We start from the raw sequence: 15,694 nt of genomic DNA, 5'->3' as shown, positions 1-15,694 counted from the left end.
CCTGATGGAGTATTTTCTTCTCTCAGTTTACTTAATCGTTCTTAATATCCATGGGTTTTTGTTTTCTGTAAACTGTCCTTTGAATGATGATCGGCACTGAAGTTGCAAGAACTCTGGGGAAATAGATATGCAGATAAAGAGAGAGGGATATGCTAACAGAGAACATGTCTGAACTGAACTGAAAATCCTTCCTGTAACAATTTTCACCAACAACATATGGGCACTGATGTTAGTGGGGGTACAACATGTTTATTGCACTTAAAATTGTATTGACTTGAAGATAAACAAAATCCTGTGTTTATGCTACAAAGTTCTATGATGATAAATGAAACCAATATAAATTTAGATTCACTCCTAGTACCCAAAACTGAGGTTCATTAATTATTTATTTTAAACGAAAACTCCAATAAGTCTTGACATAAGACATGATACAAACAAGAGTAGAACCCAAATTTGATTGCTATCCCCAAATGAGCAATTTTTCATTTTATATAAATTTTGGAAAAGATACTGTGTGGAAGATGAAAAGGCCAAAAGTGGGAATGGATCCTTAGGTATAGTCACACATCCTCAGGCAAGCTTATATACACAGATGGAGCAGCTGTAGAACAGAATAAAAGGGATTGTGACAATGCAAGCACTAAATAAGGAACTTGATTTGTATGTGTGGTCTTAGATGGAGAGGGGAATTCTAGAATCTTTAATGTGTGTGACTTGTCATGGCCATGGGTCTGGATTGATATCCATATCAAATGTGGCCGTAAAAGTGACTATTATCTTGCTTGCCTGATAGTCACAGTTCATTCTGCCGTCTGAGTTGCAAATAGCTTGCTGCAGATTGTGTGGGTGGCAGTGCAACCATGCAAATGAAACATGTCAAAGTTAAAGATTTTCTTGGCGAATTCATGCAGGGGAAACCTGACTCGTGGAGACTGTAGATGTCTCTGTCTTTGTGCCAGCAGAGGTGTCCTCCTCAGCCAAAGGATTCTTTCCACAGCAGAGGGTCATGATCATACAGTTGCGGAACTGTAAAAATAAAATAACAATAGCAGTGGCATGTAAAAATTTCAGCATCAGGAACCTGCTGTAGAAGCCATGTCAAAGGGACAGCAGAGCCTCTGGGCATCCAGACAGACCACGTGAAAACTGGCTCCACAAATCTCCTGAATTTGAGCAGAGAGAGCCAGTATGATGCAGTGGTTTGAGTTCTGTACTAGGACTCCAAGGAGACCAGGGTTAAATCCCAACTCTGCCATGAAAACCCACAGGGGTTGTATCCACACTGTAGAAATAATCCAGTTTGATATCATTCTAACTGCCATGGCTATCTACTGTAGTTGTGTGAGACATTTAAGCTTTTCACTCAGATTGCTCTGGTGCCACAACAAAATACAGTTCCCAGAATTCCATAGCACTGAGCCATGGCAGTTAAAGTGGTGTCAAACTGGATTGTTTCTGCAGTGCAGATGCAGCCTGGGTGACCCTGGGCAAGTCAAACTCTTCCAGCCTCAAAGGAAAGCAGGGGCAAACTCACTTGGAACAAATCTTTCTGAGAGAACCCAGTGACAGTTTCACCTCAAAGTCAAGATTAGTCAGAAACAACTTGAAGACATATAACAACAACAAAAAGGCTGTTCATTCCTCTGCTGTTATTATAACCTGATAGTCAAGGGTGGGTATTGTGTGGCCTTCCCTAGATGTTGTTGGCCTGCACCTCCCAGCATTCTTCACCACTGGCTAGGGCTTATGTGAGATGCAATCTAACAATGGCTGAAGGGCTACATGAATTCTCTCCTCCACATGTGAACACCATTCTGTTTTATTTTGTACCTCTGGGCCCATTTAGATAAGAAAGACAGACCTGTATTTCAAAGCAAGTGAAAATCCTCTGAGACTGTATGCTGATTCCTTGGCACAAACTAACTCTCAGTGAAATAACTGATAAAGCTATAATTCATAGACTGAAAAGTGCTTAGGCTTAGTCCTATTGCCCTGAATGGTTCACCAATGGTGAGCATCATTAGCAGCTTGCTGTTTTGATAAAAAGAAAGGCAGTGGAGGCTTTCTGGCAAACTGCTGAAAGCATGCATCCTCCTCCAGAGTGTTTGTAAGAACATCTTCTCTTGGTCCCTTGCCACACTATTTGACTTGAAACAGGTGATTAGGGATTTTTCAGATTAACCACCACTGCCACCCACCAAGAGATGCATTATATTCTGAGCACAATTGGGAAGGAGCAAAACGCTGTGAGGATAAATTTATTGTATAAAAGAGCCTAGTTCAAGCCTCTGCTAAGCAATGAACTTGCTTAGGGAAGTCTCTGTCTCTCAGCCTCTGTCTCTCAGCATGTGCCACACACACACACACACACACACACACACACACCTGCATTTGTAATAGGGAGGATTAACCTACAGGGTTTGTTACAAGAATTATTAAGGTAGTGTATATAGGGAGCACTTTAAGCACTTAGGGAAAGTGCCATAAACTCTTGAGTGTTATTATATTGTTGAAAAAGCTCAGGCAAGATTGCCAAGTTACCTGTTTGTTCATTAAGATGTAAATCACCGGATTGTAGATAGCTGAACTCTTAGCAAAGAAGGCTGGGATGGTCATAAAGACAGGGCCAAAGTCAGATCCTTGGTGAGTGAAGATGTAGAAAGCAACGCTGGCATAGGGGACCCAGCAAATCAGGAAGGAAATGACCATGAGGATGACCATGCGAGTGACTTCTCTCTCAGCTTTCTGGGTGGTGGCAGACTCTTGTTGTTGAGCTGCAGCCTAGAAGCAGGACAACAGTGGGCAGTAAGCACTCTGCAACAGTACAGCTTGGGAATTGACATATTGTGCATTTGAAAACATAGCACATGGGGGCCATGTGCAACCTAGTGCAATTAAAACCAACAATCCTTTCTAGCACATCACCCTTCCAACCACTTTTGTGTGTCCTCCCTCCCCATTTGCCACTGGCACTGACAAAAGAAGCATGCCATTGAAATCTGGCCCTGCCAAAATTCATGAAACTCCCTTTCATTTTGCTGAAGGGACACTCTGTCCTACTAGGACTTTACAGTGCAGGAGCACATTCTGTCACCCTCCTGCATCATAGAGATCAACTGTATTTGCTGCTGTGTTTATGAGTCTTTGACAGGAGAGTCACCAGTGTGGCCCCCTCTGTGGTGACGGGGATCATCACCGCACCACACACATTCAACACACATACCAGGAAGTTGCCTGCTATTCCTGTACAATAAAGAGTTAGTTTCTAATTGTTTAACATATAAACCCAAGCTACAAAGTCAAAACTTGCATTTACCTAACACCTCTATTGCTTAGTCTCCTCTCACAGGACTGAACATTATGAGACAATTACCTATTTTCACTCTGATCTGGCTTGTGTCAGGCAATCACCCTCCCATAGGATTACATACCGCTTTAACCGTACAGACAAGGCGCCCGTAGCAGAAGAATATAATTGTCAATGGTGTGACGAAATGGACCAAAAACATATAGATGACAAAGGATTCATTGTGGACCTCTGGGTTTGGGGTATAATAATCAACTCCACATGAGCACTGCATGCCTTCCGGGATGTACCTACAGTTAAACCAAAATGTGTTAGTGTGGATTTCAGTCTGCACAATAACATTGCAGTGATGGCACTGTGGCCAACTATAGTAGACCCACTAAATCAGTGGATCTAACACACGTATTACCAAGTTCACATTGACTTAGCGGATCTAACAATTTGAGTAATTTGGATATTTGAATTTTGGGATTCATATTGTTAATGCACACCCTATCTCTCAGAATGATGAGAAGGAGTCACTCTGGTTTAATTGCTTTTGGAACATGAGATTCCTGAAGACTTACAGTGTCTGGATAAAATTTGGGTTTATTTAGAACAAGCAGAACATCAGTTGAGATGCTGCACAAACAAAATACTGCAATAGCATCTGCCCCACATCATACCGCCAAGAAGTAGACATGGGACCCGAAAATATGCTTACATGCATGCTTTTAAAGCTTCCTTACTGTCCTGCTTAAAACTGTAGTGTTTCTTCCTTGTGCTGAACACACATGACCCTAGATTACATGAACCTTTGCCAAAACTGTAAGGCTGCTAGAGTAAAAAGTACAGAGATCTCCTGTACATTTAGTGGTTGTGTACAAGAGGGAATTCCATCAAGTGTTGCTTATTACCTGGTTGCATGACAATAACACCTGCTGAATTTCATTCTTCTACCCAACCATTAAAGGTACAGAAGCCCTCTCTAATTTTTACTTTGAAAACCCTGCAAATGCTTTTTACATTGCAGAAATCTCCCCAGTTATTGTTGTGTCATTCTGGTGCATTTACATTATAATTTGCCTAACACAAGATGTGCCTGGTAGACTTTGTCTCTGAGTGCTGAAGACCTCTAAGCAGTCCTTTTGATCCATTTTCCCTTTCTTTTCTATCATGTACTACTCATAAATTATTCATGCCAGAGATTTCATGCATACCTACCTTGACCATCCCAGGAGAGGAGGACCAGCACAGGCCAATGCCATGATCCAAGTGAAACCCAGCCCAATGATGGCGTGGGTCTCACTGAAACGGAAATTGCTCATAGGCTTGCAGACCACTACATATCTTTCAACAGCCAAGACTACCAGAGACCACAGAGCTATCTCACCTGAAAGAGAGCAAAAGAGATATTTAATTTATATTCCAACTTTTTCCCATCATGAGATTCTAGAAATAGCCAACAAACGGAGAAATAGAAAAGCCACTTCCTTTAAGAATTAAAAGGATTCTTCTTTCTTTCCACTAGTTTTTGTTTTTAATGATGACAACAGCAAATGGCACTTAAAATACAGTATTAGGAACATTTGGCAGAGAGATCATATGCTTTCCATGGAGAAAGTCCCAGAGTTAAACCCTAGCATCTCAATTTAAAAACTAATTGGTACTGGAAAGACCTCTGCCTGAGACACCAAAGAAGTACTGCCAGGCAGAATTACATTCCTGACTGGCTTTCAAGGCACAAATATCGGACCATATTATTAAACTTTACAATGTGCTTCTATTGTCTATTACTCTATGGTGTGCTCTTACGTCTGGTCAGACCCCTTCCTGACTGCCTTATTTTTTGATGTTCAAACCACATGTGACCTTAGAAATTAAGTCAAGCGCTGCCTCTGCAGTACAGAACACAAGTTGAAGGGGTTGAATGGAGTCCAGTTGGAGAGCAAAGAGATGAGGGAGCTGAACTCTCCTCATGTTTGTTACTAATTCATTTAATCATTCCCAACATTTCTGTATTGCTTTTCACTGTTTCAATGACAAAAGCTATGTAGTTGTTTCCTAGTCCCATTTGCTTCTCTCTTGGCCAAGTACACTTCTAGGGAGCCCTGGTGGTGCAGTGGTTAAATGCCTGTACTGCAGCCATTTACTTGAAACCACAAGGTTGCAAGTTCAAGACCAGCAAAAGGGCCCAAGCTCGACTCAGGCTTGCATCCTTCCGAGGTCGCTAAAATTAGTACCCAGACTGTTGGGGGCAAATTAGCTTACTTGCTAATTAGCTTGCTTGCTGTTCACCGCTATGATCTTTGGAATAGCGGTATATAAATAAAACAAATTATTATTATTATTATTATTCTAGGAAGAAGGAAGGAGGGGAAAGTGGGATCATGGACCAAGTACAGGAAGGTGAATTATGGACAAAGAATATGCAAAGGGAACTTGTAGCACCTTTTGAGACTAACTGAAACAGAGAAGTTGGTAGCATGAGCTTTTGTAAACTTGAGCCTACTTCTTCAGTTGTATGGGAAGTAGACTCAAGTCTACAAAAGCTCATGCTACCAACTTCACTCTTTCATTTAGTCTCCCTTTGCATACTGATTTTCTAGACTAACATGGCTATGTCTTTGAAATCTATGGGGAAAGAGTTGAGCACTTCTCTCTCAAATGCTTGTTTTCCTCATTACATTAGGCTGCCCACCCACTTTTGCTGCATTTGTGGTATGATTGGGACAGATCTGAATTCATTCTTTCCTTTCAAAACCTTTCTTTTCTGAAAGGGAATCTAAACCATCTTCCAGCTACAGTAACTAATTCAAAATCCTACCAAATGGATCAAAAATGTAAGTAAAACTACATCGAACCCACTGCTAGCACATCTAATCACGTTGCTCTTTTGCCATCACACTGAGCTTGAGCTTTAAGCACATACTACATTTGTTTTAATCCTTTCATAAAAGATTCTCCATCATCCCACAGTTGTTACTCACATTTTTCACTCCTTGAAGAGTAGGCTAAGTGCTGGGTATCCTTCCCAAGAAGGGGCACTTGACAGGTATGTGTTTGAGTCATATCACTCTTGAGTCTTGACCAAAAATGTATTTTCTCTGTTGTCTGCCTATAGCTAAACCACAACTTGGGAGCAAATGCTTTGTAGACGCTTGCTTCCTTACAAGCCACAGGGAAATGAATGGGGGTTGTATGGAAGCAAGTGTAAAAGGAATAATACTTCGATTTTTGCCCTTCTTGGTCATGGATAGAGGCAGTCTAAAGAAGCTGAGCCAATGTGATAGTTTGCTTTTTGCTAGTTTTGTTTTATTTCAGATTTAAGTCTTCTTTGCCCTGAGGACTGTATGTCAAGTGAGTGAACCAGTTTTTGTTTTGTTTTTTAAGAAGGAAGATACATCACAGAATCAAAATGATTGAAAGGTAAAGACTGAAACTGACATGAGCATAGCAAGATTTTTCATCTGGCTTTTTTTGTTCTTGTGGTTGTTAATGACAATTTGCTTTCATTCTTGCCTGACATGTGGAAGAAAAAAATGGCTTCATTAAGTCTGCCTTTTCAACTAAGGTGTGAGACATGCAGGACACATCTCCAAACGTCTTCCGTTGGAACCAGAGAATAGCCACAGCTCTGTCTAGGAAGGATGGTGCAAAAATCCATATATTGTGACAATCTTTCTACTGTGTATTTGAAAATGAACCTGGTTTTAACCATTTGCCAGCATTTTCAATGGCTCACCCCTAAATTCAATTGATAGTCCCAACTAGTGTAAACTCATTAAATCAATAGAATTTATCTAAGTGCAGACATACTGATTCCCTATTGATTTACTTTGTTTACTCTAATAGGGAAGAAAATGTGTTAGTCTTGATCCCAGTCAGTTCTACTAATGTGCTACCCAAGCTACCATCTTAGTACAAATCTACATAGCAAAATGTTACTAGGACCTCCAGATATTCACATTTTTTTAGAGTTTCAGTTACATCCTGAGAATCCTAGAATAAAAATCTTATATTTGGATTTGTTTTCTATGGTTAATGTCTAGCACAATGACACCTACCGCCCAGTGTAGCAAAGAAGCCTTCAACGTTGCATCCTATCGTCCCAAAAATGAAATATCCATTCATAGATGTGTACATGGTGGTGGTAAAGCCTATTAAAACCATGAAGAGATTGGCTATGGCCAGATTTAGAAGGATGTAATTCAGGGGGGTCCTGAGTTTCTTGTGCTGGATGGTGACAAAGAGAGTCAGGAAGTTGATAGGAAATCCCAGAAGAATCAGAAGAAACATGTAAGCAGCCAGCGCAGAGAACTGCCAAGGGTCTGCCAAATAGTACTGAGGATATTCAAAAGGACTCCGAACAACACCAGTCTTGTTGGACATGGGAATATAGAAATTTTGACCTTCTGTTCCATTCATCGTGACAGCTCTTTAGGTACTTGTTTCCAGAAAGTAAGTATTTCTCTTCTTCTCTAGAATAACCCCCTTAACAGCAGAAGATATTTGTGGGGATATTCCAGGATAATAATCCTGCCTTTATAAAATGTTATCCTGGGTAAGCCTGCATTATTGGTGTCAGCACAATCTAGACTTAAGTCAGCACTGATCATAATAATCCAAGTTAAGGTTGGCACTATTAATTATGTATCCAGGATTGACAGGTGATATCTGAGGCTATACTACAAAACAAAAATACTGAAATACAGAGCTTGGACATAGCCCATAGATACAAAACTTGTAGAGGAAATACTTACTTTCCTGACTGTCCCTTTCAAAAGGCTGAGCCTTTCCATTTACATCTGCCAAACCTAACATCACATGCTATTTCTGAAAAAATCAAGACTATTAGAAATCTCCAGGCCAAAGAGCAGCCACCAAGGATGCCTAAATCTGTGCTTTGCCTAATCATACCTAAAATTAAGAATGGTTACTGACTCACGTTCACTTCTTTCCACACTGAAATATCTCCTCAGTTAGATGCTGAGGACTGGCCTAAGACATTTTGCTGCTGGCTTCTATGTCAGTGGCAATAGCGTGTCTTTCCTGGGTTTCAATTTGAACTTTAAATGAGCTATCCAGATGAACTTTGAATGAGCCAAAACACTAGTGCCAAAACAAGTTCAGCACCTTGGATAGCCTCTTTAACGTTCAGGCTAAACCTTGGAGCAGATTCACTGACTCACTGACATGGAAGCCACCATCCTCCATGACCTTCTCCCATCCAGTTAAAGATACATAGTATCCAAACACAGGCAGGTTATTTTGGCACAGGAGGGAAAAAAAATTCCTTGCAGGATCTCTTCCTATTCGTAACAGTAAAAATACAATACTGACAAATTAAATAACCTTGCAGTTTGTTACCCTTTCGAGACACCCGAAATCTGCTGCGTGAAGGAGCTGTTTCATTTGCCTAATGTTAACAGAGCCTTGGAACTGTGTACATACCATTTTGAAGCTGGTTTAACTGAAACAGATTTTCTGAAAGAACCCTGGGGACTATGCAGATGCTGAAATTGCTTTTGTTATGGACCTGCGCTCCATAGAATTACAATGTTCACGTCCCTGTGGTTAGGAGCCAGGGTGGTGAGATAGGAACAAAGGATTTAATTTTACATTTGTTAAAGTTTGCACACCATCCATCATTCATAATGTGCCTCTCAACCACGTCCGAAGTGTCTTGCAATAAAAACAAAAATGTAAAACCAACAATAAATCAATATAATAAAAATCAGCATTAAACCATCATAACAATAAACAGTCATAAAAATCAACAATAAAATTGAGAACAAAAAATAATTTAAAAAAACATGCTTTACACATAAATTTACTGGCCATAATCTACTTGTACTGCAGGCACACCATCCACACCCTGTGATGGGATTCTGATAGGGCTGAATAGAGCCCTCTCCCAACTTCCAGTGTATGTACATGGATACAGAATGGGACATAAATAGAAAGCCTTGTCTTCATCTGGTCTTCTTTTTCACCGGATACCAGGTAAGCCTACCCCTTTTCAGAGGGGCAGCTATGCAGGGAGCAACATGAGGCCATTACCACCCCAAATAAGAACTCTGCCCCCCCCCATGAAATTTTATTTCAGTCCCCAAATTTCTCGTATTGTAGAGAGTGAGACACTGAAAAGTGTTCACACCTAGAATTCTTATATTTGCTGTGTTTGCATTGCCATGGTAACATTGCCTTCCCCCTTTTCTGTGGATGCCTACACTGTATTTCTAAATTTTCCGCTGAAGTTTTAAGTTACTCCAATGCTAGAAATTTGGGGACCAAAGGAAAATTTAATTTGGAGGAAGAATTCTTATTTGGGAGCAATGACCTCATGTGCCTTCCATGCAGCTACACCTGCTTTTGTTGCTTTTTAACTACAGAATTCTTCACTCTTCCAAGAGAGAATCCCCCTGCTTTATTACACTGTATTTAGTGAGTGGTTTCCAGAATTAATATTTACATTCTAGTAAGGGAGACCTTGTTCTGTTCCTCTTAACTCACCGTAAGGAATCACTGAGGCTACTTACTATTTATTGCTGAAAGGCTATAGTTCCAAATGGAGAGATTATCTATGTAGGTTAGGTGCAGTGAATCCACAAGTTTTCCTTTGGTTCAAGCATTCTTAACTTTGTGCCAGTTTGTAACTAAACAAACAAACAAAACTTGAAAAGAAATCAGAAGCCAAACAGCCAACCTAGAGATTTGGAGGTCTTGTGCTCACATCCTATTTTACCCCCACATTGTTGGACCAGCTATGATTGTTGCCAAATATTCCTTCATAAAATTATATTAACCACAAGCACTAGGAGATGAGGCATAAAGTTTTGTCCAGGCAGAATTATGTCCTGCCTCTCCTCTCCCCTTCCTTACAACCCAGTAGTTTCTTGCTCCCCTGTAACACAACCATGTAGTGGCTGGTGGAGAGTGGAAGAAAACCAAGAAGCACATGGCTGTATGTACTCCCATAGCCAGATGCACAACAACATCCTCTGGGACCACCAGAGGATGGGTGAAAGGTACTAAAAGATGTCTTACTTGTTGAGTGACTGGCCTTAGTTAGGTAAGTCCCTGAAACTCCCTTCTTGGGAAAGCTAGAATAGTCCCCTACTCACTGCCTTTCTGTGGGCAGGCAAAGACTTTTTTACCCCAACAGATGTTTGTGAATGCACAAATAGCTGTTTTCCAGTAAGGTAGGAGTCAAATGAACAGGTTAGTCTAGGAGACACTACTTAAGTAAGTAGCTGATCTAGAATCTCAGATCATGTTAGACTATAAACCCTTCAAATAAGGACTGTGTAATTTCAGTGTTCTCTGTTCACTACCACAGTTGGTGATATTAAACTGAAAAAGCAAAAGAAATACTCCTTCCTTCCTTCCTTCCTTTTGCTGTTCTATCATCTCCCTATAATTCTTATTCCTCTCACCTTTTGTGCATCCCAACTATCTTGGAGAATGGAGGAAAGGAGTGTTAGACTTTTTTCCACTTCAGTTTGGATTGAAGACACAATGTTCTTTCCTAATTTGTGCTGTTGCTAACCCTAAACAACTTTGCACACTTAAAGGAGTGCCACTTCCTATATACTCCTACCCGAGGACTAAGATCTGCAGGAGAAGCCCACCAGTAAGGGAGGCAATACATTGAGCGAAGACATTGAAAATGGCTGTGGGATGCCTTCCTCCATGACTGGCACCAATGTTGGCTATAGTTTGGTGCCAAATTAAATGATTTGTTGTTGTTGCCTGCCTTGAAGTCATAGCATTATTTTAATAATGTAGATCCATTAAACCAATTGTTAAATAGTGAATCAACACATGAGTAACTCTCATTGATTCAGTAAGTTTAATCTAGTTAGAACTAGCAGCAGGATCCAGGTTTTGCCTCTGCCTCATCTTAAATGGTAAATTTGCACTGTAGACCCCTGAGCTGTCATTGCTTGCAGATGCTTTCTGCCAGTTCCTTAAGACAGTAGGATGAGATTGTTTTATAGCTGGCCTTCTATCTTTGCAGGGGTAGGGGTGCAGGACCCCATACAAAAGTGGGGGAAAAACATGAATACAATGGGAAGCAGCGGAGATGATGAATGGTGGTGTGTACAAAGCAAGCAGCTGGTGGGCTCCCTGGAAGCTGGGGGAGAAGAGAGAATGCATGCATGGTGGCCAGATGCTGCCACCACCGTCCACCCAAGCTGTTGCATGCACATTCACACGACAGCCTCAAGATTCAAGAGGAAGGAGAATGTGCACCTGGTGGCAAAATATGCACCTGGCAGCTGGGTGCCATTGCCACTACCACCCTCCTGAAGCCCAAGACTGCCCCATGAGTGTGGACACAGCAGCCTCAAGCCTCAGGCGATGGGTGGCAGTGACAGTGGCTGACCACCAAGGGTACACTCTTTGTGTTCCTTAGCTCATAAAGATGGGAACACAGAAAGAGCAAAGGTTTGGAGGACTTTAACTTAGTCTACATCCCTATCTATATGGACTAAGGAAACTGAACAAAGTGCCATTTCCATCCTGGAAAGCAGGAGTAATGTGTCTGGTGATGGCAAATTCACAAATAACCAAATCCGCGGATGCTAAACAAGAGAATGTGGAGGGCTGACTGTATTTCAGGTCAGGCTATTTGTTGTTCTCTAGCCCAGAAAAACCTGCCACAATTGGCAATGTTTAAATTACCTTTAAATTCAAAATGCATGAAAGTAAACAAGGGACCTTCAACATGCTAACTTCCTCAATCATGGAGGAAAGAATACTTCACAATCCCATCTCAAGGTCCGCATTTGTGGATATACACTGTTTATAGAAATAAGGATTTAAAGCTCCCAGGAGGAATAACTATGCCTGAAAGGAAAAAAAAAGGGGGGGACATATGGTAGGGAACAAGAGACCAAAAAAAAAAAATGAAATGTAATGTGAAAAGATGTTGATCCAGTTGTTGGACCATTGAAAGTTATGTCCCAATTGCAATTGCCACCCCTCTCCCTTTTCAGGAATACTGCTGCTCCTTTTTCCAAGCAAAAGGCAGGTGTAAATATCAATGAAACCCACAATTATTTCATATTATACTTATTTTAACAGTGCTACTCACACAGTTGGTCAATTGAAGTCTTAATTCCTTTTCACTTTCATTGTTTTGAATAAAACTGTGGAGTTATTCTAGGATTGTGGAGAAGGTGAGAGAGGGAGGGTTCGTGTCATTACATTACATTGGTCCAGGCCTCAGAGGGAGAGAAGAGCCACTGGACCTCATCCCCTTTCCCTCCATCATTCCCTTCTCCTTTTGTGTCGTGTCTTTTAGATTGTAAGCCTGAGGGCAGGGAACCGTCTGATTAAAAATATTATTGTAAGCCGCCCTGAGAGCCATTAGGGCTGAAGGGCGGGATATAAATACCTAAATAAATAAATAAATAAATAAAATTACAAGATGCCGGTCAGTCTATACCTCATATCGCCAGGCTTTGTGGTGACTGCTCCAAACCATATTCTGTTGGGCTTGACCCTGGACAAACTGAAGCAAAAATGAAAATGATGAAAGCAGATCCTCATGATGCTGCTGCTGTAATGGCAGTCAAAGAGGAACTAGCCATTTTAAAAAGCCCCCTATATAGGATTGATGGAGGTGGATGGGGCTACTGTCAAAATGCTTACATAACATTCTAGAAGACTCCGAACAGCACTCTGTGCAGGCACAGGGTAACCCATTTGCATGAGGCACAGAGATCACCAAGAAGAACTCGTGTCTAGAAATCCATTTCCAGAGCCGTTGTTGGTGTTCACCCAAGAAAAGTATCACAGCTTGTACATTTTGTATTTTGTTGTGTTTTGCTGTACAGCAAACACGGCTACCCCTAAATAATTTTTCCTGAATTTCAAGATAACCCAATTTAGGAAATCTTAAACAAGAAAACCCGCTGGGTGACCTTGGGTAAGTCACACTCTCACAGCCTCAGAGGATGGTAAAGGCAACTCCCCCCCCCCCCCCGAAGAAATGTGCCATGGACACCCTGTGATAGGGTCACCATGGGTCAGAACCAATATCAAGGCACAACACACACACAAAGAAGAGGGGGTCAAAGAACTGGAGCTGAACTCTGAGGTTGTCTACCTCCAACAAAAGTAAAACTCTTTCATTAAACTACAATTTGCAGAGCAGTTGTGTGTATGCCTCTGACTGTGAGCCCTCAGTGATTGGAAATCCTTATCACATTTCATATTTCCAGAAAAGTTACCTTTCTTAGATTATGTGCCCTGGCCATATTGTTAGGAGAATTCTGGGAATCCTAGTCCAAGTTTTCTAAGCCCTGCATGTTTTGTAGTGGCTACTTTCCCTTGCTGCACTTCTAAATCTAAATAAACTCAATGAATTTCAAGTGGAAACCTAAAGGATGTACTTTTCTCTGTCAATACCCTCATGCAGCCGTTCCAACAAATACATCCTGAATTCTTCAGGAGACGGCTGATCGCTGATGCAATGTGCTTCTGACCTCCCCTGTCCTCTGTCTGAGACCCTGCAGGAGCCAGGCAAGCATGACTTCCCCCTTTCCTGGAATGGGGCAGCTGGGAGGGAAGGGAAGGCCTGCAGATTTTTTCTCAAGAATGCTTCCCGCGCTACAGGGCTCATCCAAGGGCATGGGAAGCTGCTATATGGACATGGCCCAGATATCTTAATAGTTACTTAACTCCTCTATGGATTTGGCCTTGTAGGATTATAGGTTTAATTTTCAGATACGCAAATGGGTCATATTAAGCCCTGAGTCAATAAGCCATTGCTGAGGTGGACATGGTTTACAGACAAAAGGGTGTCACTGACATCAATGCAGTGCTTTTGTTTTTTAAAACTTTGGGAATTTTGGATTAAGTATACTAACTATTTTGTTTTACTCTACATTGTGTATGTACATTTTATTGCATTTTAGTACTGCATTTTAGTATTTTATATTATTGGGATAGTTATGTTTTATTCTGCAGCTGTTTGTAAAGCACCATGTACATGGATGGCACTATATAAATAAACTATTATTATAGTTTTTTGTGGATTTTTCAGGTTATCATTTCTTGTGGGTTTTTCGGGTTATGTGACCATGTTCTAGAAGAGTTTGTTCCTGATGTACAACGATGATGATGACAACGACAACTATTATTATTATTATCGGAAAGAGAATGGAACAAGAGAAAGAGGGAGGGAGGAACAGACAGACAGCCAGAGACAAAGTCAAAGCAAAGAGGTGTGGAATGGTTTTATAAAATTGCTTGGTGAGTCTGTATGAGTAATAACTACATAGCAAAGGTCATCTTTGTATCCTGACTATATGCTGTCATGTCTATATTAAGTGTGGTATGTTTTAAAAAATCAGAACCTCTGACAGGTTTGAGCAATCATGAAAAGACACATATGATGCTGTAGGACAATGCTACTGCCAAATATCTGTCAAAATAAACATTATAGTTGTGTATGCCAGCACCATTTGTACTTTGCTCTCATTCAAAACTACGACATCTCCATTGACTGGCAGTGGCTTTCAAAAAGAGCTTCTCTCCTACCTTACCTGGCAAGGCTGTTCCAAGACATTTCGCTGCCTGAAGTGAAAGACAAGATGGGGCTCCTCATTCCATATACAGAGGAGTCTTTCCTTGGCATCAGTGGGAAGCTAGCACTGGCTTGTGGACAAAGGGAGTGGGTGGGGGTTCACCTCAAAATTGTGAGGGAAAGGAGATCTCCCCTCTGCTCAGACCATGAGACTATCTGATATGGGGGAGCAGCAATATGCCTCCCAGTGTGCCAGGGTCTGGGACTACATTTGCACTATATTTTTATCAAGTATTTCTTTCTTTCCTGGAAACTTGCTGTAGAGCAATGGTTGATGGCTTACAGGCAACCACTCTGAGTATGAGAGAATCACAGAGTTGGAAGAGACCCCAAGGGCCATTCAGTCCAACTCACAATGAAAACACCTCTGGCAGAGGGCCATCCAGCCTCTGTTGAAAAACCTCCAAAGAAGGAGACTCCGCCACTCTCCAAAGGAATGTGTTCCACTGTCAAGTAGCACTGCTCCAGTGAAATTGAGGCTATCTGAGGGGTTGTAGGGCAGCCTGCCTGTCACACACATATCAATTCTTACACACCCTACTGCCTCACCTACCCCAACTCTCCAGATTCTATAGCCTAATGCTACCATTTTGCCCTGCCTAATGTTAGGGTTGAGCTGCTTACCTGGAATTGAGGCCTACACCTTCTGCATGCAAAGCATATGCTTAAGCCTTGAGCTCCATAAATACAAATCCAATGACAAATCTTGATTAGTTCAAGACTGCTGGATCAAGAAAAAAGAAAAAAAAACACAAACAAGGGTTATGCTAAGTCTCTCACTATAGAAGAGTGGGAAACATTCCCCG

At 41.3% G+C, this 15,694-nt stretch overlaps 1 protein-coding gene across 2 annotated transcripts; it reads right to left on the bottom strand.

Moving 5' to 3' along the window:
• Positions 1 to 243: 243 nt before the first annotated feature.
• Positions 244 to 12,492, bottom strand: RHO (rhodopsin). Of its 2 annotated transcripts, XM_042451918.1 has the most exons (7): positions 12,390 to 12,492; positions 9,829 to 12,142; positions 7,354 to 8,971; positions 4,511 to 4,679; positions 3,432 to 3,597; positions 2,542 to 2,781; positions 244 to 1,026 (listed from the first exon to the last, which is right to left on the bottom strand). In XM_042451918.1, exons 3-7 carry the CDS (start codon positions 7,712 to 7,714, stop codon positions 904 to 906), a joined length of 1,059 nt encoding a protein of 352 aa, XP_042307852.1. In that variant the 5' UTR covers positions 7,715 to 8,971; positions 9,829 to 12,142; positions 12,390 to 12,492; the 3' UTR covers positions 244 to 903. The 2 variants fall into 2 exon arrangements, with proteins under 2 accessions (XP_042307852.1, XP_042307853.1); XM_042451919.1 differs by having other exon boundaries at positions 7,354 to 9,945.
• Between the last annotated feature and the right edge of the window lie 3,202 nt (positions 12,493 to 15,694).

Source organism: Sceloporus undulatus, chromosome 2 (assembly GCF_019175285.1).
Source record: "Sceloporus undulatus isolate JIND9_A2432 ecotype Alabama chromosome 2, SceUnd_v1.1, whole genome shotgun sequence".
Taxonomy (NCBI): domain Eukaryota; kingdom Metazoa; phylum Chordata; class Lepidosauria; order Squamata; family Phrynosomatidae; genus Sceloporus; species Sceloporus undulatus.
This window is presented reverse-complemented; position numbering and strand designations above follow the sequence as displayed.